This window comes from Callospermophilus lateralis, chromosome 19, assembly GCF_048772815.1.
Source record: "Callospermophilus lateralis isolate mCalLat2 chromosome 19, mCalLat2.hap1, whole genome shotgun sequence".
Classification (NCBI taxonomy): domain Eukaryota; kingdom Metazoa; phylum Chordata; class Mammalia; order Rodentia; family Sciuridae; genus Callospermophilus; species Callospermophilus lateralis.
In genome coordinates this window covers 17,224,534-17,246,765 of record NC_135323.1, presented here as the reverse complement: position 1 = coordinate 17,246,765, position 22,232 = coordinate 17,224,534, and the positions used below count along the sequence as shown (strand labels likewise).

The following is a 22,232-nucleotide window of genomic DNA, read 5'->3' as shown; positions in this document are numbered from 1 at the left end:
AAGTAAACAAACAAACAGAGTACTGTTACATGAGTCCATGCATATTATGGTCTAGAAAATTCAAACAAATTTATAGTGTCATATTAATTTAGAGCACATCAAGAGTTGCTTGGGGGTGAGAGAATGCGGAGGGGTGGAATGGAAGGCTTACAGAGACACAAGAAATATTTAGGGAGAAAGATGGGTTTATCTTGATCGTGGGTGCTGGTCAATGGTTTCACAAGTGTACACAGATCAAAACAATGTAAACACGCAGAGTCTAATATATGGTAATTAGGTCTCAGGTGGTAAAAAAAAAAATGGCCTGTTATGTACTGATATTTGAAACAGATATCAGTACAATAATTAGACCAAGAGAAAAATGCTACCAAATTTGGTATTAGTGTACTTGACATTATATGTAATAGAAAAAGTTGATAATCTAAATTATGAAGAGACCAATGAAGTTATGGCACATCTATACACAACAGAATATTATACAGCTATAACAGAAAACTTTTCCTATGTATTAATCAAGAATAATGTCCAGGTATACAGTGAAAAAGGCAAAGGGCAAAACAGTATACTTAATAATATATTGTTTATATAAAAAGGGCAGTAAAAGTGAGTGTGGATGCTTGAAAATGCATAAAAACAACTTTGGAAAGACATATACGAACCTAATAATAGCAGTCAGCTGGGGAAGAGCTGTGCAAACAGCTGTTCAAAGGAGGCTTCTTCATCTGTACCCAAATAAGTACATATGTGATTTCTGAACCATGCGAGGGTATTACATATTCATAAAATAAAGATACAAACAACCCTAAAATATTTAAAAAGATCAGGATAATTACACATAAACTTAAGAAAAACTGAAAGTAAAATGTCTTTATGTTGTGGAATTAATTTTAATTGTCTTCTTTTTGATTCCTGTAATTTCCAAATTGCCTAAAACTAATGCATGCTACTTCTGAAGTTGTAGAGCAAAAATCAACGTTTCAGTAAAGAAAGAAGAAAAGGAAAGACAAGTCAGAATAAAGGGATCAGAAATCATTTGGTTAAAAAAAAAAAGTTTATCCTATGCATTGGTGAATAAATGGGTGTGAAAAAGTAATTTAAAAAATGAAACAAAGTATATAGAGACTGAGTTGTTTCCTTCAGAAACAACAAAAAGATTAGAATTTTAAAAATTTTAAAAAATTTCATATTCTCATCAAGTAGATTCTGCATTTATTCAACTTGACCAAGTTGTCACAGAAAAGCTACAGCAAAGGAGGACTGAAGGGAGGTCAGAAATGTTGTTTGGAATTAACAACCACAAGGGAGGAAGTAAATGACGGATTATACACAGCAGTTATTATTGGAATTAGCAAGACAAACTGATTTTTCCCCACAGAAAAAGATTAAAAATGACTTTCTAAAAAAGTTTGTGGAAAAACGTGTATGGAAGACAAATCCCTTAGTTACATTATATCCTACAGACAGAACTCCAAAAGAATGAAAGAGGAAGAGGAAGACATGGAAGAGGAAAAAGAGAAATAAGGAAATGGAAGAAAATGTTCTTGATCTAAAGAAAGAGGTTATTGATATACTGACCAAAGAGCCAGAAATCAGAAATCTAGAAAGATCTTGAAAAGATGAACAGACCAGATCTGTAGTGTCTTGGGGGAAATCTTTAATATTTAATCAGGTCCAGTTTTTGCTCAATCTGACTTGGCAAGCACAGCTGACATTTTGACACACTATTGATGACAGAGCAGGACTAAGGAATTCCAGTGAAGTGCGATGAACTGAATATTCATATGTACCTCTGTCCATCCCCAAAGTGTACCACGGTGGTAAAACAGGCACAAATTAGAACAAAAGAGCAGGAAAGGAAATAGCCAACACATTTTTGAACAGTGAAATTCATGTGGACAAACGGTACCTGACCTAGCAGACCAGAAAGCAGAAGTGTAAATCAAAAGCCCAAAGCCAGATGCTTCATGACATAGAAGCCCAGAAAAAATCAGAATATCAGATAAGGGATAACTCCAAGAGCAGGAATGCACGTGGGGCCCCCGAGGTGAATACTGAGCAACTCAGCCTGGCAGGAGACAAGTCCTTTTGGAGCAGCGCTTTTCAATCTTGGATGCATACTAGAATCTACTGGGAGATTAAAAGTCCAGTGTTCAGGCCACATCCCAGATGTGTCAAATCAGAAACACCCAGTCTTCAGTATTTTTTGAAGTTCCCCAGATAATCTCACATGCATTTCTCTTGAGGACCACTGACAGGTCGACTCTGGACCTGACATCAGGCTCGGCCTGAGCAGGGGTGCTGTGCTGAAGGTGCGGTTGAGTCCAAGTCTGTATATTCTGAATGAAGCCTACATTTCTGGTAGCTAGGTTTGTGACAGAGTTGCACCTTGTCCTCCCACTTCTGAAGAGTGGAGGGTTCCTCCCTGGGAAATGATGAGGAAGAAAAATGTCTAGAGGAGGCTGGGGTTGTGCTCAGTGTAGAGCACTTGCTAGCATGTGTTTGATTCTCAGCATATAAATAAATAAAAATAAAGCTCCATGAACAAAAAATATGTGTATACATATTTTTTAGAAAAAGAAAAACACCTCGAGATCCCCAATGAAATGATCCAACCGGATCACCTTACTGAATGTACTTCGCAAATCTCACAAATTTCTAATTCAAGGAGCTATCTTCCTAAGTCATAATATATCCATGAGAAAAGAACAATAAGCATATCAAGGGAAAAAAAAGAACTCTGAGAAAATTATAAATATTTCAGGAGACATAAGAATATTGGAAAATGCTGAGGAAATTTCACAACAAAAATATTCATGAAAAATAGGAAATCTAACATCCAAATAATGAGTCCCCAAAAATACAGAAAAAAAATCAGAAAATTTTATCCCATAAGTAATGAAAGAATGTGTCCTACAGCGAAAGATACAATTTTCCAGTTTGAAAGGGCTCATATGGCATTTGAACAGAAACTTCTCAAAGAAGAAACACAAGTGTCCAACAAATATATGAAAAAATATTAAACATCTCTAACAATGAGGGAAATGTAGATCGAAACTACACTAAGATTTCATCTCCTTCTAGTCAGAAAAGCAAGGACCAAGAATACAAACAAACAATAAATGCTGGCGAGGCTGTGGGAAGAGATACGCTTGTTGGTGGGACTGCAGACTAGTTTCTGGAAAGCACTATGGAGACTCCTCACAAAAACAGGGATGGAACCATCACATGACCCAGCTATCCCACTCCTTTAGATTTTCCCCAAAGATCTAAAATCAGCATACTACTGCGATATAGCCACCTCAATGTTTATAGCAGCACAATTCACAATAATTATGGAATAATAATTATGGAATTAATAATAATAATAATTAATAATAATTAATAACAATAATTATGGAATCAACCCAGATGCCCATCAACTGATGAATGGATTAATAAAGTATGAGATAAATAAAGATAATAAAGTATGAGAGTTCTACTAAGCCATCAAAAAGAATGAAATTATGGCATTTGCCAGCAAATAGATGGAAATGGAAGGAGAATTGGATAATATAATGAACCTATCAAATGTAAGGGGATATATATAGCTCAGTTGGTAGAGTGTTTGGTTCCCTTGCACAAGGCCTTAGGTTCAATTCCCAGCACCACACACATTCCAAAAAAAAAAAAAAAATTAATAGAGGAGGGCTGGGTTGTGGCTCAGTGGTAGAGCACTTGCCTCGAATGTGTGAGGCACGGGGTTCGATCCCCAGCACCACCCAAAAATAAATAAAGGTATTCATAAAAATAAAGGTCCATCAATGACATGTATGTGTGTATAAATTAATAGACGAGTGAAAGGAAGTCTAATAGAGGAATGAGAATTTGAGAGGGGAGAGAGGATGTGGTGGGGGAAGAGGGGATCATGAACTGAAATCGAATTCCATGCATGTATGAATTTGCCGGGATAACCCAACTACTATGTCTAAAGAACTCAAGAAAATTGACTTCCTATGAACTCTTTCTCAGGAGTTTACAAGAGCATGTGTCAGAAAAAATAAAAACTATGTGTCCTCCACCACCGAGTGAGGAAGCAATCAAAAAAGACAGAATGGAAGGCACAGGCCCATTGCAGAAGGCACGGTGAACTTCCGGGAGCTGGCAGCACTGAGCTCTGTGGCAGGCCTAGCAGGCAACCAGTGTTTTTTTTTTCTTGGATAGGAAGAAGAAAGATTCTGGGAGGAATACACCAAGAAAAAAGATAAAACTGATGAAATATTTGATTAATTTGAATATACTAAGAGGAGGTTTATGCTTCTGATAACCTAGAAAAATGAAACAAAATGTTTATATAATTTCAGAAAAGTTCCCAGAAAGGCATTTTAATATTCCAAATGATTCAATTAATTCCATTATGAACTCTGTATATATATTAAGATTTATGCATATGTATGCAATTTTTAAAAGCTTAGTTATTCTATATCTGTGTGTAATATATGTAATAATGTACTCCATTATGATTTACCCTAAATGACAAAACTTTTATCTGGAGGATGGAAGAGGGGAGGTGTGTATGTGTGCCAAGGTGGTGGGAAGAGGGAGAATGACGTAATTTTGGACTTAGGGTTTAGTCTGAAAGCCTAAAGACAATGAAATTGCTTTACTGACATTTTTGCTTTACTACTTGTGAGGGGTTAACTTTAACTTTTTTCAGATAAAATGGCCATTTGTATTTCTGTATAAAAATTGAAATAATTTTTAAATACTGGACTGGAGAAAAAGTTGCAATTTTGGAAAACAGCAGCTTCTTCTGCTCTCCAATGGCACAATCCATCTCAGGGAAACTGTTTATTGGTTCAAAAAAAAACAAAAAAAAACAAAAAAAAACTTAATGACTAATTTCAGCTTAAAAGTGGAAGAGCCTACAGTGTGGGACCAAAAGGAAGAAAAAGTGAGAGAACATGGCCATGTTCTGAGAAGATAGAAATATCATATAGTTTGTGAAGATTGAGACTTAGTCAGAGATGAGAAAAATCAGCACCAGGAATATATCTCAAGGAACCAAGAAGGAACAAACCAAGATAAACCAGATTTCATACAATAATTGTTAAAACTGTTGGGGAAGATCCCTGGTTTCCAGTTGACTGACTGAACAGTTTAGAAAAAATGACCTAAGCTATTAAAGGTGATCCCAGAAGACTGGGGAAATACAGGCTAACCCTTGGGTCATGTAATTATAAAAAATATTTAATCCAGCTGGGCACAGTGGCACATTCCTGTTATTACAGCTACCACAGAGGCTGAGGCTGAGGCAGGAGGATCTCACTAAGGCTAGCTTGGGCAATTTACCGAGACCCTGTGTCAAAATAAAAATTAAAAAAGAGCTGGGGTGTAGTTCAGAGGTAGCCTCTGGGTTCAATCCCCAGTATCACGCCCCCATCCCCCACCAAATCCCTTCTAGAATCCTAAGAAACTTTTTTTTTTTTTTTTCCCCAAAGCTGCTTACAGGGGTGGGAGTGGGGCAGGAATCTATCCTCTTCACATGCTCAAACTGTTTTATATTTCGCCCAACTTCTGATGTTACATTCAATTTCACTAACTTGTCTATTCTAGCACCAATACCATAATGCTTTGAGAATTCTGTCTCCCTTCCCACCCAACAGCAGCCAGGTTAATAAGATCTGTGTGGCCTGCCCTCCTTCCTATCCCGGATCAGCTGTAAATGTTCTGTTGATGGACTCTTCCTCCATCTCCATCAATAGAGTAGCTTACTCTTCCTGATCCACTTGTGCAATTGTTACATTTAAAGTGACTTCTAAGTGAACATTCCCCTGGAACACGGGGTGTTCATGAGGCCCACGATCTACTCAAGCTTCCCAAGAGTCCATCTGCTTTCTAAGGCAGAGAGAGCTCTGTCAGTAGATGGGTGTCTGCATTTCTTCTTTCTTAAACATCTTTTAAGATGTGGTAATATGGCAGAAGTCCCCCACATTTGTGGCTCTCTACCATCCCATTTTCCCCCTGGTTTTTAGCCTTACCCTATCTTTTAATTTTCGTATTTGTTTTTATTAGTTTCTAAGACATGGAAACATCTACCAGCTTTAGGCATCATTAAATTTGTGTTAAAATATATTTAGTCAATTATTACAATTTTATTAAGGTGTCAAATGTTTCTGCAAGAGAACACTTTATTTAGAATCCTAAATACATGTCCATACTCTAATTGCCACTAAAGACTTTAAAATGGAAAACTGAATTGAAAGAGATTCATACTGCCCAAGCCAACTTCATGGCGATTCAAAGGCAGGCATATTGCCAAGAGAGGAGGAGCAAGCTCTGGGCTAGGCTCAGCTGTAACAGGAGACCACTGTTTGCCTCCCATTAAGTTTTTAAAAAGTACATAAAGGAATTAGCCTGTCACTTTTAAAAATTCCGTTAACATAATCATAAAAATAATCTCAAAGGCTAATAAAAAGGAGCTTTGATAAACTGTTTAGATTACTACAAAGAATTCTTTGAAATATTCCCTTTACCCCTTTCTTACTAGTATTTCAAATTGTTCTTCACAGATAGCAGCTCCATGTTACTCTTTATCAAGGATTTAAGTGGCTTACTTAATTCTATACTTCCCTAACAGAAAATTTAAAATCTAAGAGCTGGTGAGGATGTAGAGAAAAGGGAACCTTTGCACACTGTTGGAGGGAATGTACATTATTAGTATGTCCATTATCGAAATCTGAATGGAGTTCCTCAAAAAATTAAAACTAGAGCTGCCACATGATCCAGCAATCCTACTACTTTATATATATGGAGTGCTATAGTATGCATACGTAGATAAATCACTAAATAGCTTCCGATGCGATCAGAGGAACACTTGCACAAATCGGGAATAAATCAGCAAACATATGGCACTCCTATGTTCATTGAAGCATTGTTCACCATTACCCCCCCCCAATGGAAATACCCAAAGTACCCATCAAATGATGAAGAAGGAAAATGCAGTAAACATACACAGTGAAACAGCATTCAGTCAGAGAGGGTAGAATCCTGTCACTTGTGATATGAATGAAACTTGAGTTCTTTGCTAAATGAAATAGGCCAAAGATCATGTACTTTGCTAAGTGAAATAGGCCAAAGATCAAGTACTTCATGATCTTACATATATGTGGAATATAGAAGTTGAGAGTAGGATGGTGGATACCAGGAACCAGGGAGAACTGGTAGGTGGTGGGGTGGGGAGAGGTGGATTGATGGGGAGGAGAACACCAGTTAGTGGGGGAGCCAGAGGTTCTGGTATGCTGTTGCACAGTAGGGGGACTACAGGTAACAGTAATGTCCTGTGTTTCTTAAAGCTACAGAAAAGATTTCTGAAAGTTTTCACCACAAAGAAATGATATATGATCAGTTAAAAAATGATTTTAAAAATGTGAAAAACTGATGCCAAAGGGGTGTTTATGACCTACAAAGCAGTACACTCAAAACACACATATTTATATACTCACCTGAGGCTTTGTTATTGTTGTTGTTAAAAAACAACAAGTGCTGAAGCTAAAGCAAACTGGCAATAGTAAAAAGAAGGTCTTAGAGTACATTCCAGAGGTTTTCTTCTAGAGAGTTGGGCAAAATAATAGCATTTGTTAAATGAACTAAACAGGTAAAAGGGGATAACACATACCTGGGAACTCTTGCACAAATTGGGAAGAATAAATCATTAAGTCGCTTTCCACCTGATATCACTGGCTTAAATATTCTGGAGGGGGTTCAGCTCCCTTCATCTGCTGACACTAGCAAGGCAACTATTTTAGGCACCTGATTTTAACAGTTTGGAATACTGAAACATGGTTTCCTGGTTCCTGGGAGAATACTATTTCTCAAATCTATAGTAGCTCAAAAATGAATTTCTTCCCTTGGGGTACAGGGGGAAGCTGACATATTGCAGTGAAGGATACTTTTACTGGCCCCTAGGCATATTTCAACCACTATGTAGGGAAGAATTTGCCTGGTAAAATAACCTTAAAGTTAAAAAAAATTATGTCATCTTATTATTTAAAACATTTATTGATTACTATGTCCATAGAATGGTTTTTGGAACATAAACCAGACACATACACAGTCCACTTAAAGAAATCTGATTGCTAGTAGAGTATACTTTCCAATTTTCTCAGCCCTAAATGGCTTTCATGATTACAGTGCTTGTGTACAAATTTTAAGTCAATATTTTAAAATGTTGCACTAAATGCACACTCACATTCAGAAAAGTTTATCTGTATGCCATTTAAAATCATGCATCAACAGCAGCAGACAGTGTGGTGTACCTGGCCGAGTCTGGAAATGCTTTTAATCAGAGCAAGGCAGCAGCTTGTTGCTCATATAAAGCCTTGTCTTCAACCACCAAAGCCCTCCAGGATCACCACCAGACCACAAGTGCTCTCCATTTTTTCTAAATGAAGATGAACTTAATCCCCATTTAAGTGCAACTCCTATGTACATTTCCTAGATCCTTTTGGTTGTTCACAGTATTCTTCCTGAACCACAGCAATAAAGCAATAACCCACCACAGTCTTATCTAGTACTTACTGTTTGTTCATATCAACTGGGTAGACGGGGCAGGCCACAGATGCTCACAGGTTTACTTGCATTCTCCTTTACAAGAGATTTAATACTAACTTATCAAAATTTCAAGAAAAGTCTTCTGGTCATAAATCACACTTCCTTGTCTCCAAGTTGTAAACCCAAACCTTTTAAGAAATGAAGCTTCTATTTACTGTAGTCAAGATCCCCTAGATTTATTCAACCATATCGCCAACTGACCTGACCTATTTCCAGCCACTGGAGATAGCCCACCTTTGTATCTCCTACGTGCCAAATTAAATTTTAAACATCCAATTCAGTCTAAAGGCTCAAAAGATGTTTTGAATAGGGAAAGGGAAGGATACCATACTGTTTTCTTTAAATAATGCGAACATTCAACATTTGAAAAGTTTACTGAAAACTTTTATTGTAATCAAAAAGTGACATAACGGGGTTGTAATGAATTCAGCAAATCATTCTGCTGATATTTAGAACTTATATCAGCGTTTGCCAGGCAATTAAAAAAATTCAAATGTGAAAATTTCACAGTACAGTAAACTCCACCCCAACTAATTAATGGTGGTTAAAAATAATAGGCCCTAGCAAAACCTCTCATGTTACATGGTCACACACTCACAGTTCTGTACAAAAGTTCGTGTTATAAAGCTCTGATGTAAAAATCAAATAATCAAGCAGCAATATTTTAAGTGCAGCACAGGGTCTTCCATGTCATTATTTACAAGGCTTGAATCTCTTTACATTATAACAAAATTTAATACAGATGACTTAGTAATTAAGTCAGTTAAAAATATCTGTCCTCCTACACAGTGACAGATTTCACTTTTTGGTCATCTTTCTCCTTCTCCTTTTCTTTGTCTTTGCTTTTCTTTGACTTCTTTTTCTTGTGTTTGTGTTTCTGGCTTTTTTCCAACTCTAATTCAGTGCCTGCATGCTTCTTATGCTTCTTATGCTTTTTATGTTTCTTGTGCTTTTTCTTTTCCTTCTTTTTCTTCTTCTTCTTGCTATCCTGACTTTCAGCTGAGCTGGCACTGCTACTGTGGCTTCGGGTCTGGCTTCCAGAAGGGCTGTGACTTCTACTTGGACTAACACTAGGGCTACTCTGACTCTGGCTCCTGCTTACGCCAACCTGGGGGACTGTTGCTGTGTCCACGCTCTCTTTTGCTTTCTCCATCATTTTATCTTTCAGCTCCTTAGAAATGTTTCCAGAAGAAATGTTTCCAGAAGAGATGTTTCCAGAAGTTTCTTCTTCTTTCACAGATACATTACTTTCACTGTCACTTTCATTATAGTCTGGTTCAAAAGCAGCTTCATCAGTCTCTCTAGTTAAGTCAGAGGACAGTCTGGAGGAATGACTTAACTGGGGTTTAGGCTTGATAGCATTCTTGTCAATCTGTCCAGTAACTGGTTCTTTTTCAATCTGTGGGTCTGGTGGGTTAAGTACATAAAGTAATTTACTATTATTTGACTCTTTATTGTTCCGTGCCTCTAACACATGCTTCTCGCGATCCTTACCAGGATTTTTATCTACAGATTTTGTCTCTTCACTTGGGCGCTTAGCATCATAGGGGGTTTTCTGATCATGAGGCTTTTTCTCTCTTGGTGGACTAGAATTACTTTTTTTGGAATCTCCTGTTCCTTTTTTAGGCAACTCTCTCTCCTCCCTTGGCTTATTTTTCTGCCCAGATGCAGAATCTTTACTCCGAGGAGGAGAGTCTTTTCTTCTTGTTAATTCATTTCTTTCATCTCTACGTTTGGAACTTGAGTACTCTCTGTTGTCATAGTCAGTTTTTTTGTCTCTGTTGGGAGTGAAGTCTTTATTTGAGGAACCACGAGTGGAATCATGCTTTTCTGAAGCTCTAGTCTCTTTAGAAGATTGAGACAGACTTTTAAAATTTCCTTGTTCATTCAGACGGTCCAAATTACTATCTTTCTCTGGTTGAGTGCTGTTCTTCCTTTTTTCAGGGTTTTCTTTTTCTAACACTGAATGATCTCGATCTTTGGTTTTCCCCTTTTCACTAGATGAAGAGTTTTTTGAACTTTTGACTTCATGCTGTGTAATCTCATGGCTCACCTCTTTGGTGAGTTTCTGAATTTTCTCTGATGGCTCACTTTCTTTCTCTGTGTATTTGACTGTATTTGATGGCTTAGTACTAACATTCTTTATAACACTGGAAGGTTTTCCTACACTTGGTACAGGCTGTGTGGATTTAACATCTTCTTCTTCAGATTCAAAGTCATCTTTATCCCATTTGGACTGAGGAACCTGGATCATAATAATAACATCTTCAGCAGGAGTAGTATTGTCATTATTATATTCTTCCATGGTTTTAATGACAGTTCTCTTTGTATCTGTTTTCTCTTCAGATTTCCGCACAGGACTGCCTCCAGTTGAGCTTGTACTAAAAAGAAAAGAAACAATTTTAATTAAGGAAGGATGTTCTACCAATTATAAAACTGACAAATACCAAAATGCTAACCTGAACTAATGATAAATGTCCTTTAAAACTTTAAAAAGCTAAATTATTTTGCTCTAATACACAAATGTTTAAAAACAAATGTGGTTCAACCACCCAAATCTTCTTGAAACCTTATCTTTAATAATATGCCCCCCCACCCCCGTTTAAAGATAACGAAAGAGTAAGCCAGCCTAATTCCCATTTTAGGCACACATTGTTACCAAACACACTTTTAAGCATGGATAAAATTCCAGGGTGATTTCCTGAGATGGACAGCTGCTCCCGCCTTCCCATAATACCTGGCATAATCCACAAGAGTTGAGCTGGATCCTTCAGTTCCAGTTACTTTTCGTTTGACCTTTCCTTTGCCCTTTTCCTGTTTAACTTTGCTAGATGTGGACTCCAACTTTTCGGAGGGCTCTTTTGTACTAGCTATGTTTTCTGTGCTTCCAATTTTCTTCCCAGTTTCTCGGTTGAGCTTGATTTTTTTGGCTGGGGCAGCTGATGAAGACGTTTTGTCCTTTTCTGGGGTCCTATCCAATTTTTCAATATCAGGTTCCATTTTGCGCTTTGGTGATGGTTTCACTATTTCGGTTACTTCGAGTTTAGAGATTTTCACTGAAGAAGATTCAAAATCTTTCTCTGCTCCTTTTTCTTCAGTCTTTCTTTTCCTTTTCTCTCCCTTACTATCAGGTGGTTTGTTTTTCTCAGTAGGTTTCTTGGCCTTTTCTTCCTTATTGGTTAGTTTTTCTGACTTGACATCTTTGGAATAGTCCTTTTTCACCTTTTCCTCTTTGATTGGTTTTGTTTCCTGGTGTTCTTTAGTTGATTTCGAGTGAGCTTTTCTGGGGGTACCAATGATCTTTTCATCTTTCTGAGAGGAAGATGACGACTTAGTACTGTCAGTCTTTGGAGTCTCCTCTTTGGCTTTTTTAAGTGGAGGTTCAGACCGAGGAGATTTTTCACGCTCTCCATCTATTTTATCTTGGGGTCCTTTAGCAGGCTTTGTGACATTTTCTTTTTTGGACACAGCAGATCCATCATTTTTCCGTTTGGTCTTGTCACCTTTTGTTTTTGGTTTATCTTTTTCCCTCTTGTCTTTTTCAGACACTGATTTGAAAGTGATGGATTCTGCATCCATTGGTTCATCCCTAACAGGTGTAGCATCATCTCTACTTGGGAGAACAAACAATGAGTCTGTTTTATTTTCTTCAACACCTGAAGGTTCTCTTGATTTCCTAGAAGTCTCTAATAATTCTGGGTTCAGAAAACCTTCACTCTCTTCCCCCTTCCTTCTTTTTCGATGTTTCTTATGTTTATTTCCTTTGCCATCTCCTGGAGCATTTTCACCCTCCTTCTCTTTTGACTTTGTATTATCCTTTTGATTGTGAGCGTCTCTTGCTGAGAGCTTTTCTGGATAGTTGCCACCTATATTTCGACTTCTATGACTCTGTCCACCAACGTAATCTTCTCTGCGACCTCTTGTGAAGGGTGAATTCCTGATATTAAGTGGTAAAAATCTCTCTGGGGAAAAATTCTCTCTATTTGCTGAGGGTCTAGGCTGTGCTCCAGCAGCATAACCTTTGTAGTATTTTTCATACCACTCTCTGTATTTTCTCTCCCATTCTCGGTAACGTTCTTTTTCAAATGGGTCTCTAAAATCAACATTCCTCCCATAATATGCTTTTATGTCATAAGGTGGTGGAACTTCTCTGTATCTATTAAAATATTCACGTTCTGTTTCTCCTTGAGGTACATTGCGCTTATTGGGAGACTGTCCCCTAAATGCTTGAGGAGATCTTGATCTTGAGTGATAGCGTCTATATGGGGGTGACCTTGACCTAGACCGATGATAGCCATGAGATCTAGACCGTGAACGGTAATTGCGACTCTTGCCTCTGCCTCTTCTAGGATATGGAGGTGATCGTGAATAGGATCGAGAATGTGAGCGGCTGAATGAACGAGAGTAAGAGCGCGAACGTGTTGAGCCAGATCTTGATTTAGAATATGTATATGAACTTCTTGAATATGATGAACCACTATAGGGAGATTTAGACCTAAAAACAAAAACAAAACAATAATTGATAGTTGAGAAATATATTCAAAATAGAATACAGACTCTAATATTCTAGCATTCTCTTCTCACGGTTTCATCTTTGTTAATACCAAGTTTCACCTTAGGTGATTAAAGAGGCACAGTGACCTCTATTGGAATGGAATAAAATACACAAAGCAGAGCAATCATTTGTTATAAAACAAAAGTGAAGTCTTAACAACTAGAGTGGAGTGCATTAATGTACCGTGAGTTATATGAGCTTATTAACATTAAACAAAATGCCAATCATATTTGAATTTCACTTCCTATTTAATTATTTAAAGGTAGGAGTCCATCTTTTGTCCTGTACTAGCCAACAATCTAACTTTAAAGAAACCACATTTTAAGTGTGAGGCTAAGAAAAACCTTTAAAGCAAACTTGTAGGGAATTTTTCTAATTCAGTTTTTCTATCAATACAGCACTTTGTGTTCTACTACTACTTTACAATCACACAGGTTAATGTTCCAGCAAGAAGCTGTAGCCTTATGGTAAAAGGGTCCTCAGATATATTCTTTGGTTATTTCCCTAATTCTTTCCTTCCATAAACATTTCCCAATTATTTTACACTGCAAATAACTTCAAGGGACAAGGGCAATTTAATCCCCATAACTGCTAGTTCTACACAATAGAATTTACATTGAGACATTATTTCAATAAACAGATATTGGGAAATAGGTTACATCTCCATTTCTATAAACCTAGACCGAATCAGAAAAAATTCATAAGTGCAAAGTTGTTTATATCCATAGCTAATCCCTGGATATTCAAAGTCCCATTTGTAATTCTGTTGTGAAGGCTTGCAAAACACTAACCTGGAAAATGAGCGCCTACGCTCCTTTTGAATCTTTTTGTATTCCATCAATTCCTTAGCAAAATCATTTGTAAACTCATCTAGCTTGGACTTTTTCTTTTCCCTAGTAAAATAAAGTTAAAGAGTGAAAGTTAACAAAAACCATTTAAGAAAACTAACAAGACAAATGTAATTAGATCATGAATGAAATGAATGAAATTGCCATTAGTTTTCTACTTTAAAACTACAAATAACTAGGAATCCCTGAGAAAGTTGCTTGTATGGTTTGGTTTAAACTTTAGGTGAATTTTCTTGTACTAACTGGAAACACTGGAAAATGTTTCCAAAGACACCTATTTAATGTTATATAAGAAAATGGAAAAAAGTTTATATAATAATTTCAAATTAGAATACTTACTCTTCTTTTAGTCGGCGCTGTTCTCTATAGAACTCCTCCCTGGACAAAGGTGGTGCTTGTGTTGTTGGGATGGTATTTGAATGAGCTGTCTGAACTCCTGATGATACCCAAGGTGTAGATAAATTGGCAGGAGCTGGAGGAAACCCTGGAGGAGGGACACTATACCCAGCAGGTGGTGGCTGGCCAGGAGGAAATTGAGGAGAAAACTGTGGGGGAGGAACACCTGGAGGGAGAGGAAGTGTGTGGGGAGGAGGTGGATACAAAGGAGGTGGTGGAACAGGTACAAAGACTGGAGTTGCTGGTAATGATGGGCCTTGAGTTCTCTGTGATCTTTCGCTGTGATGCCGCCCACGGTTTATACTTCTGGAGAAATAAATTCCAAGATATTATTCCTTTAAATTCATCTGATAAGTAAAGATAAACTTATCTTTTCCTAGCCATAATCATTTTCAAATGTACAAACAACTGAATAGAATTAACTGTTCAAATAGCATAGAAACAGTGATACCACTTATTTGTAAATACAACTGTATAAAAGTAGGTGCAATGGTTTTAGTCCCAGCTACCTGGGAGGCTGAGGTGGGAGGATCGCTTAGCCCAGAATTTGAGAACATCCTGGGCAACATAGCAAGACCCCATTTCCCCATCTCAAAAAAAAAAAGCAACTCTAAACAAAATCATTATTTTTAAGACTACTTAGAATTTCAATGGAAAGTTTATGGGACATTTTTTATATGGAGATATATTTTAAATTACCTTTTGTGAAGTTTAGATTGGTTATTACTTCACTAATTATCACTTATTACTTCCTAATGTATCTTTTGAAGAACTGATTAGCTATGACCCAGTTTTTGCCATAATGTCTTCCAAGACCAAAAGTTTAAATGAAAAACAAAACAAAAAAAAACACTTTTCCTGCAACCTTTTTGAGGGAAGATGGGGGTCAAGGCCATACAAAGTAGAATAAATATCAGCTTTAACACTTATAATTAAGAACTAAAAAAAAAAAAAAAAAAATCCCATCAACAACTGAAAATCCCACCGTTTTCTCTCAAAGGATTAAGTACAAATAGTGCTAGCTAAAGTTTCTAAATTGTGCCTCATCAAAGAAACTGAGAGGGCTTTTGTAAAACTAAAAGTTCTTTACATTATGGCAACACAAGCAGAAGGGGTTTAGATTTTAAGCCTTTTGTCACAGTCAGGAATTAGTAACTATTACCTTCTCGTAACTAGTGATCTAGTAAAAAAAATAGTAACTTTCATAAGCTTAACAGTTCTCAGTGAAGTACTAGAAAATACTTTAGTGTTTTTTAATTTTTTTTTTTTTTTTTAGTTGTAGATGGACATCTTTATTTTTATTTAGTTATTTTTATGTGGTGCTGAGGACTGAACCCAGTGCCTCACGCTTTTGAGGCAAGTGCTCTACCACTGAACTACAACTCCAGGCCCCTTTAGGGTTCTATCGATAAAATTTTGAAAACTCTTTTCTCCTGGGCAACTATGATCTAGGTGGAAGATCTATGGCTTACTTAGAAAAACACTGCTTATGACTGTTCAGGACAAGAGCCCAAAAAAGTTCCTTACCCTATTATTTTGGAAAAGAGAAGGGCAGGTGAGTTTAAAAGACAAACAATGTATGTAATTCATTACACTTGAGAGCTGAGTAAGTTAACTTTTATCACCAGCATTCTGTTGTGCTGACAGGGAAAAGTAATCACTGGGAAGGAGTATAAAGGATATACTCTTAAAAGCCATCATTTAAAATACTAAATGTAAATCTGTGCTTTTCTAGGTTTCTTAAGGACAACTACTGAAGATTTAAAAAAGAGAAGAGCATAAAACAAATGACCACCCCTCCTTTCTCCTGCTGTTGCTGAGCTTAATTTCTTTGTTTATTTTTCAGTATGTCATAAGATTACTGTTATTCTAATATTTAGCATGCCTACCTGTAGCAGCTTCTCTCTCCTCTTCTAATTTGCTGTGGTGGGGAAACTAGATATCCAAGCTTATTGGAACTGTATGTAAAGGAAAGATAAAAAAAGGCTCGAGATTTTTCCATGAAGATAATACACAACCTTTTAGTGCGTAGATTTTAAGGCATCTATTTTAACTATTCTAAAAAGATTTTTCTTACTCCCTGATTTTTAAACTTGTTCCAGAGATCTGAGAAAATATTACATTTACTTAAAATTAACTTATTTTTCTGATTAATTAAAACAATATAGAATACATTATATATATCTTAATATTCTACAAATTATTCTATAAACTTTTTATAGAAAAGGAAAAGAACCCTTATGCCTGCAACACACTATGCAGGGCACTTCACTTTAAACTCTACAAACGAGGAAGCTGAGACTTGAGGAGTAAAACCACATGCTCATGATCAAGTAATTGGCAATGGAGAACTAGGACTTAAACCTAGGCCTACCTGACTCTAAAATCCTATGTTCTTTCTACTGATAAACTCTGCTAGTTTCTCAAACAGAATATTTTCACTAAGAGAAATCTGGTTTATCTTTCAAACAAAAATCAAAGATCTAGAATTTAAGTCTCACAAAATGAAATTATAAAGATTAAATAAATGTGATTTTTAATGCCATAGAACAGTCCACAAACATCAAAGGTCTGTGCCTTTCAGGGCAGGGGGAAAAAAAAAAATCACATTTTGTAGATTTTAATCTGTAGTAAGATTTTTTTTTAACACACATGCTATTCAAAAAAAAAAAAAAAGGAATTTTGTGCTTGGTAGGCTTTAATCTTAATATGTATTTATTCACTTAAATTTTCATCAAGTTTAGAAACAAAAAAATAGACAAAGAATAGTTTGAATTTTTAGAGAAACAAGTGATTCCATATTTAAAATAGGTTTTCAAGTAATTTTTATCTACTCACTGAGTAGTGACCCCCATTTGTTAAGCCATGAAAGCAAAAAGAATTTGATTATGTATTTTACTATTGTGGAAAAAATTACAGGTGAGCCTTGAATAACTTGGGTTTGAAATGCATGAGTCCATTTATATATGGATTTTTTTGGGGGGGAGGGGAAATTTTCGACAATTTGAAAAAAACTTGCATACAACTTGCATTGCCCAAGAAGAAATTTTAAAAAGTGAGTCCTAAATGCATAATACTATATGTAAACAATGTCTCTTATATCATTTACCATAAAACATATATGAATCTTATAAGAAGTTTTTTTAAAAGTTATGTGTGGATTTTCAACTATGTGAAGGTCAGGTCAGTGCCCCACAACTGCAAGTTGTTCAAGGATCACTATACATTCTTTTGGAAAATAATTCCTCATGTAAGCTTGAATTTGGGACACCTGACATAAAACCTATTTGAATCTTCCATATAAAAGGGTAGTTTACAATAAAAAGTATGCAGCAACATAATGCTTAGTTGTAGTTTCCATTATTTAATTCAAGAGCCATTATCTTGAATTTAATTTTTACATATACTTACTGTTCCCAGCCTGGACGGCCACCACCTGGACGAGCAGCATTTATTCTTACCGGACCTTGGAAACAAACAAACAAACAAAAAAAGAATCCAGTGAGTAAATATAAAATTGTATGCTAAGTAAAACTAAAATCATTTTTTAAAGGGGAAAAAAGTCCAAATTAAAATAATTTTACTCACCAGTTGTGGGGATCAACTGTCCGTGTAGCAGTGACTGTCCAAGCAAAGATGGGGTTCCAAGGACAGGCACCTGGTAACCCTTTAAAATAAAGAAAAAGTTTAAAAAGAAAGGATTGGCTAAAACAAAAAACCCTACTGTAAAGACTAAATTTAAAAGCCAGTAAAATTTACCTTTTCTTCCATAAGAGCAGTAATTGCAATTGAGGAGGTGCCCTTTGGGTGTTCTGATGCAAGGGCCGAAGCTGGCAATATTTTATTATCAGAATCCCTAGAAAACAATATAATTCGTAATACATTAAAAGGTCTTCAGGGGGCTGGGGCTGGGGCTCAGTGGCAGAGCACTTGCCTGGCGTGTGTGAGGCACCAGGTTCGATCCTTAGCACCACATATAAATAAATAAAAAATAAAAGCACATCAACAATCAAAAAAATATTTTAAAAAGTTTCAGATATGAAGGATTAAGAATAAAGATAACAAGTATCACTGTTTATCTACCACCTGCCTTAAAATGAATTAAGTCAAACATGAGGAAAAATTCTGAGGAAAGTGAGAATGAGGACTGAACCTCTGGAGAGTTCTTCATACATTAAGTGAAGGCAAAAAAAGAGGAGCTTCCTTAAGACACGATACGGTATGAAAGAAAGTGACTGCAAGAGGAAAACTGCAGCCAGGCACAGTGGCCCATGCCAGTAATCCCAGTGGCTTGGGAATGAGGCAGGAGGATGGAAAAGTTCAAAGACAGCCTCAGCAACTTAGTAAGACCCTGTCTCAAAATTTAAAAAAAAGGCTGCGTATGTGGCTTAGTGGTTAAGTGCCCCTGGCTTCAACCTCTAGTACAAAAAAGAGGAATCAAACTTATAAAGAACATCAAAGTGTGGGCTATGAGGACAAAAAAGAACATGGTACTTAAACAGCAGGCTTTAGTTCTAGTTCTGCTACTAAACTGAAGGGGTATCCAGAACTCTCTGGGCTTTATTACCATTATTCAAGCAGAGAAAAGGCCAAAAATGAAACCAGACCAGTGGAATTCCTTAAATATACATGTACGAGAGACTCCCTAAAGATTGCTTCAGTATATCTGAAACAGACCCCTGACACATTTTTAAAAAGCTGTTTTTCAGGGGAAAAAAAAATTCTTTTTAAAAACTGAGGATTAAATCCAGGGGTGCTGGATTTTTACCACTGAGCTACATCTCCAGCCCTTTTGGAGACAGGGTCTCACTAGGTTGCCAGGGCTGGCTCTGAACTTACAATCCTCCTGCCTTAGATTCCAAGGTAACTAGGATTACAGCATGTACCCCTGCACCCAACATTTTTCCTCTATTGCTGGTTGGTTTTTTTCTAAAAGAATGCTATGGAGCTATTAGATACATGGTCACAGTCCTTTACATTTTTGAAACAGTAGGATTTAAATCAGTTTTCACTAATTTGCTATATAATTATGCTCCAAAATAATTATTATTCCTGACCTATTTCCATCAGTGCGCCTTAAGTCCTCTTTTGTACTACCTGCATGGTAAAAAGTTCTGCTCAAATCTACTCTTTCTTAATATCATCATTATGACCATTATGAAGTGACTTCTCTTACTTCTGAAGTACAGAACTGTTCTATGAGCCAACATTTAAAGGGGTTATTGGCAACTTGTGTGGTGGTATTTGACTGTGGGATGCTTAATTATCATTTGCCAAATGAATCACCTTCATTTGCCTCTTGCTCCATAAGACTCAAGTCATTTCTTACAAGTCATCTAAACTTACTGAACACAGTGGACCTCTAGAATGATTAAAGCCATACAACAAAACACTACATCATTTATCTCATTTGTTTTCTAACAATGAGAAATCCATAAAACTTACCTGAAAGGTCCATCTGATTTTTCTGAATGGACTGATATGGATACTGTTGCAGTTATATCAGGTACAGGAGCTGGGGTAGAAGATGGATTTCCAGGCACAGGAGGGGCCAAGGAAGACGGATTAGCAGTTAATGAAGATATAGAGGGAGCTGGGTGAGTTGATGATGATGTCACTGGAATCATCAGAGGATCTTGCTGTCTTGATATTGGAGATCTCATCAAAGGTTGCAGGTTCCGCTGAATGAGGGGTCTTGGAGGTGGAATTGGAGGTGGTGGTGGAGGTAATTGCTTTCTTAATCTTTTGGTATAGCCAGTTTCATTTTTGAAATTATTAACAGCCTATCAATATCAAACATAAAAATATGAAAATATGTAATGTGGTATTCACTCAGGAAATAGTTAAATTATTAGAAACTTTTAAAAAAATCTCTTTTCATAAAAAATTTAACTTACCTGTCGTAAAAACTTATTGGCAATCAAAGCATCGGGAGAGACATCGTTTTGATGGCATGTTGGACATGTATGTTCATCTGACTCTAGGAGTGCTGTTCTTATACCTGTGTATAAGATTTTAAATATTAATAAAGGTATAGCACAAACTTGATGTTTAGAGAATGACTTACAAAAAAGAGGGCTTACATCTGCTCAGTTAATTACTGTTTTTCAAACACACAAAATCAATCACTTCTTAGATTAAGAAACAAGTAAAATCTCTTTCTCGTAGCACTCTTCTGCTATGTTTTTCTCTCACCTGACTTACTTTAAAAAAAAGTCAGGGAGACATTTAAAGTAAAGCCTGAATAGGGAAAAAGGGCATTATTTCTTAAATACTATTCTTTGTTTGGTAATTAGAATATTGTAGGAAAAAATAGAAATGAGTCCTGAGGGATAAAAACTATACATGGTTGGTGGGAGCACTGGGCACATGCCATAATACCAGCAACTCAGGAGGCTGAGGCAGGAAGATCACAAGTTTGAGGTTTGCCTCTAAGCCACTTAGCGGGACCCTTTCTCAAAATAAAAAATAAAAAGGGCAGGGGATGTAGCTCATTGGTAAGTACCCCTGGATTCAATCCCCAGTACCAAAAGAAATAATAAATAAATTAATTAAAAAACCCACTTTATATGGTTTAATCTTTGAAAATGCATCATAAAAATACAGAGTTTTAAAAAACAGGAAGAGACACCTACAACAGCAGGTAGGAGCAACACTAAGCTGTAGATTCTCTATGCTTCAAAAAGTAGTTTACTGATATATTCTCAAACATATCCTGAGTGACCTCTTCTTTTTCTCTTTCAAAGTACTGGGAATTGAAACCAGGACACACTACCTCTGAGCTAAATCCTTTTTAGTTTTAATTTTAAGACAAAGTCTCAAATTCATGATCTCCTGTCTCAGTCTCCAAATTTCCTTTAAGCGATTTCTTCTTGATCTTAGTCTTTAATGAAAAGGCTTGAAAATAGATTTGTATTCCAATACTATTTCTAGAAATGAAAAAACCTACAGCAGGACTGATCAGTGAACTTTCCAGATAACACCATCTTCTCTGGCTAAGAAGGAATAAACTTAGGGTAAATAAAGAAAAAAGTAGGTGCTAATATAAGTGACTGGGGGGCGGGGACGACAAAAAAAAAAAAAAAAAACAACCCAATCACAATTGCAATTTTGGGTAATAAGTTTACAGGAAGAAGGTCAAATTATACTTTTCAGAAAAAGAACAGAATATTATTCACCAATCTAGTAAAGGGATTTTGGTTCCATTTAAAAATACTTCCAGAGTTACCTAAAGTCAAAAAGGTTTTGTAGATTCTATACACCATGTAAAATGTACAACAAAAATTCTATAATTAAAGAAATCTCAGTGTAGGAGGTAGTCAATTCTAATATTTAAAAGGGCAAAGAAAAAGAAACTTTCTATTAAATGCTTGTTGGTCAACCCTTGTTATCTACATTTCACTTATTAAAATACATGAAATGTAAATAACAAGGTTATCTACATTATCTTTCAAAGTATAGACAAATACTCTAAAATCTATGTCCTCAAGGGTTCAGCAGTTCTTACATTCATCACAATAACTATTTCCACAGCAGGGAATGACAACGGCATCAGTCATAATATCTTTGCAGATGAGACACAACAACTCATCTGGGATAGGATCATCTTCTTCTGAGGAAGAAGATGGTTCCTCTGGTAAGAACGGTGGTTTTTCTTTCTTCCCAATTGCATATGCTTCTCTGTAAAAGAAGGTTTTAGTGTTTTAACATTGTTTAAAAGGCAAAGTTATTCATGTTACATGTTTTACTATAATATAATGGGAACATATAATTCAGTACAATGCCAATTAGTTTAGACAAGTGTATCTTCCAAAATAAGAAAGCAGTTAATGCACATCCTCTTC

The 22,232-nt window shown here is 36.3% G+C and overlaps 1 protein-coding gene across 3 annotated transcripts in view; it reads right to left on the bottom strand.

Annotated features, from left to right (window-relative positions):
* Positions 1-8,951: 8,951 nt before the first annotated feature.
* Rbbp6 (RB binding protein 6, ubiquitin ligase) overlaps positions 8,952-22,232 on the bottom strand; it is a 31,390-nt gene continuing 18,109 nt past the window's right edge. For 2 of the 3 annotated variants that reach the window (XM_076840728.2, XM_076840726.2), the window contains 11 exons: positions 21,896-22,068; positions 20,286-20,389; positions 19,834-20,171; positions 18,148-18,244; positions 17,977-18,055; positions 17,800-17,854; positions 16,278-16,346; positions 14,332-14,694; positions 13,936-14,037; positions 11,327-13,084; positions 8,952-10,970 (listed from right to left, as the gene is read on the bottom strand). In XM_076840728.2, the coding sequence (XP_076696843.2) occupies positions 9,371-10,970; positions 11,327-13,084; positions 13,936-14,037; positions 14,332-14,694; positions 16,278-16,346; positions 17,800-17,854; positions 17,977-18,055; positions 18,148-18,244; positions 19,834-20,171; positions 20,286-20,389; positions 21,896-22,068 (4,738 nt within the window). In that variant the 3' untranslated portion in view covers positions 8,952-9,370. The remainder of the gene's footprint in view (positions 10,971-11,326; positions 13,085-13,935; positions 14,038-14,331; positions 14,695-16,277; positions 16,347-17,799; positions 17,855-17,976; positions 18,056-18,147; positions 18,245-19,833; positions 20,172-20,285; positions 20,390-21,895; positions 22,069-22,232) is intronic. The other variant, XM_076840727.2, reaches the window with a different exon arrangement.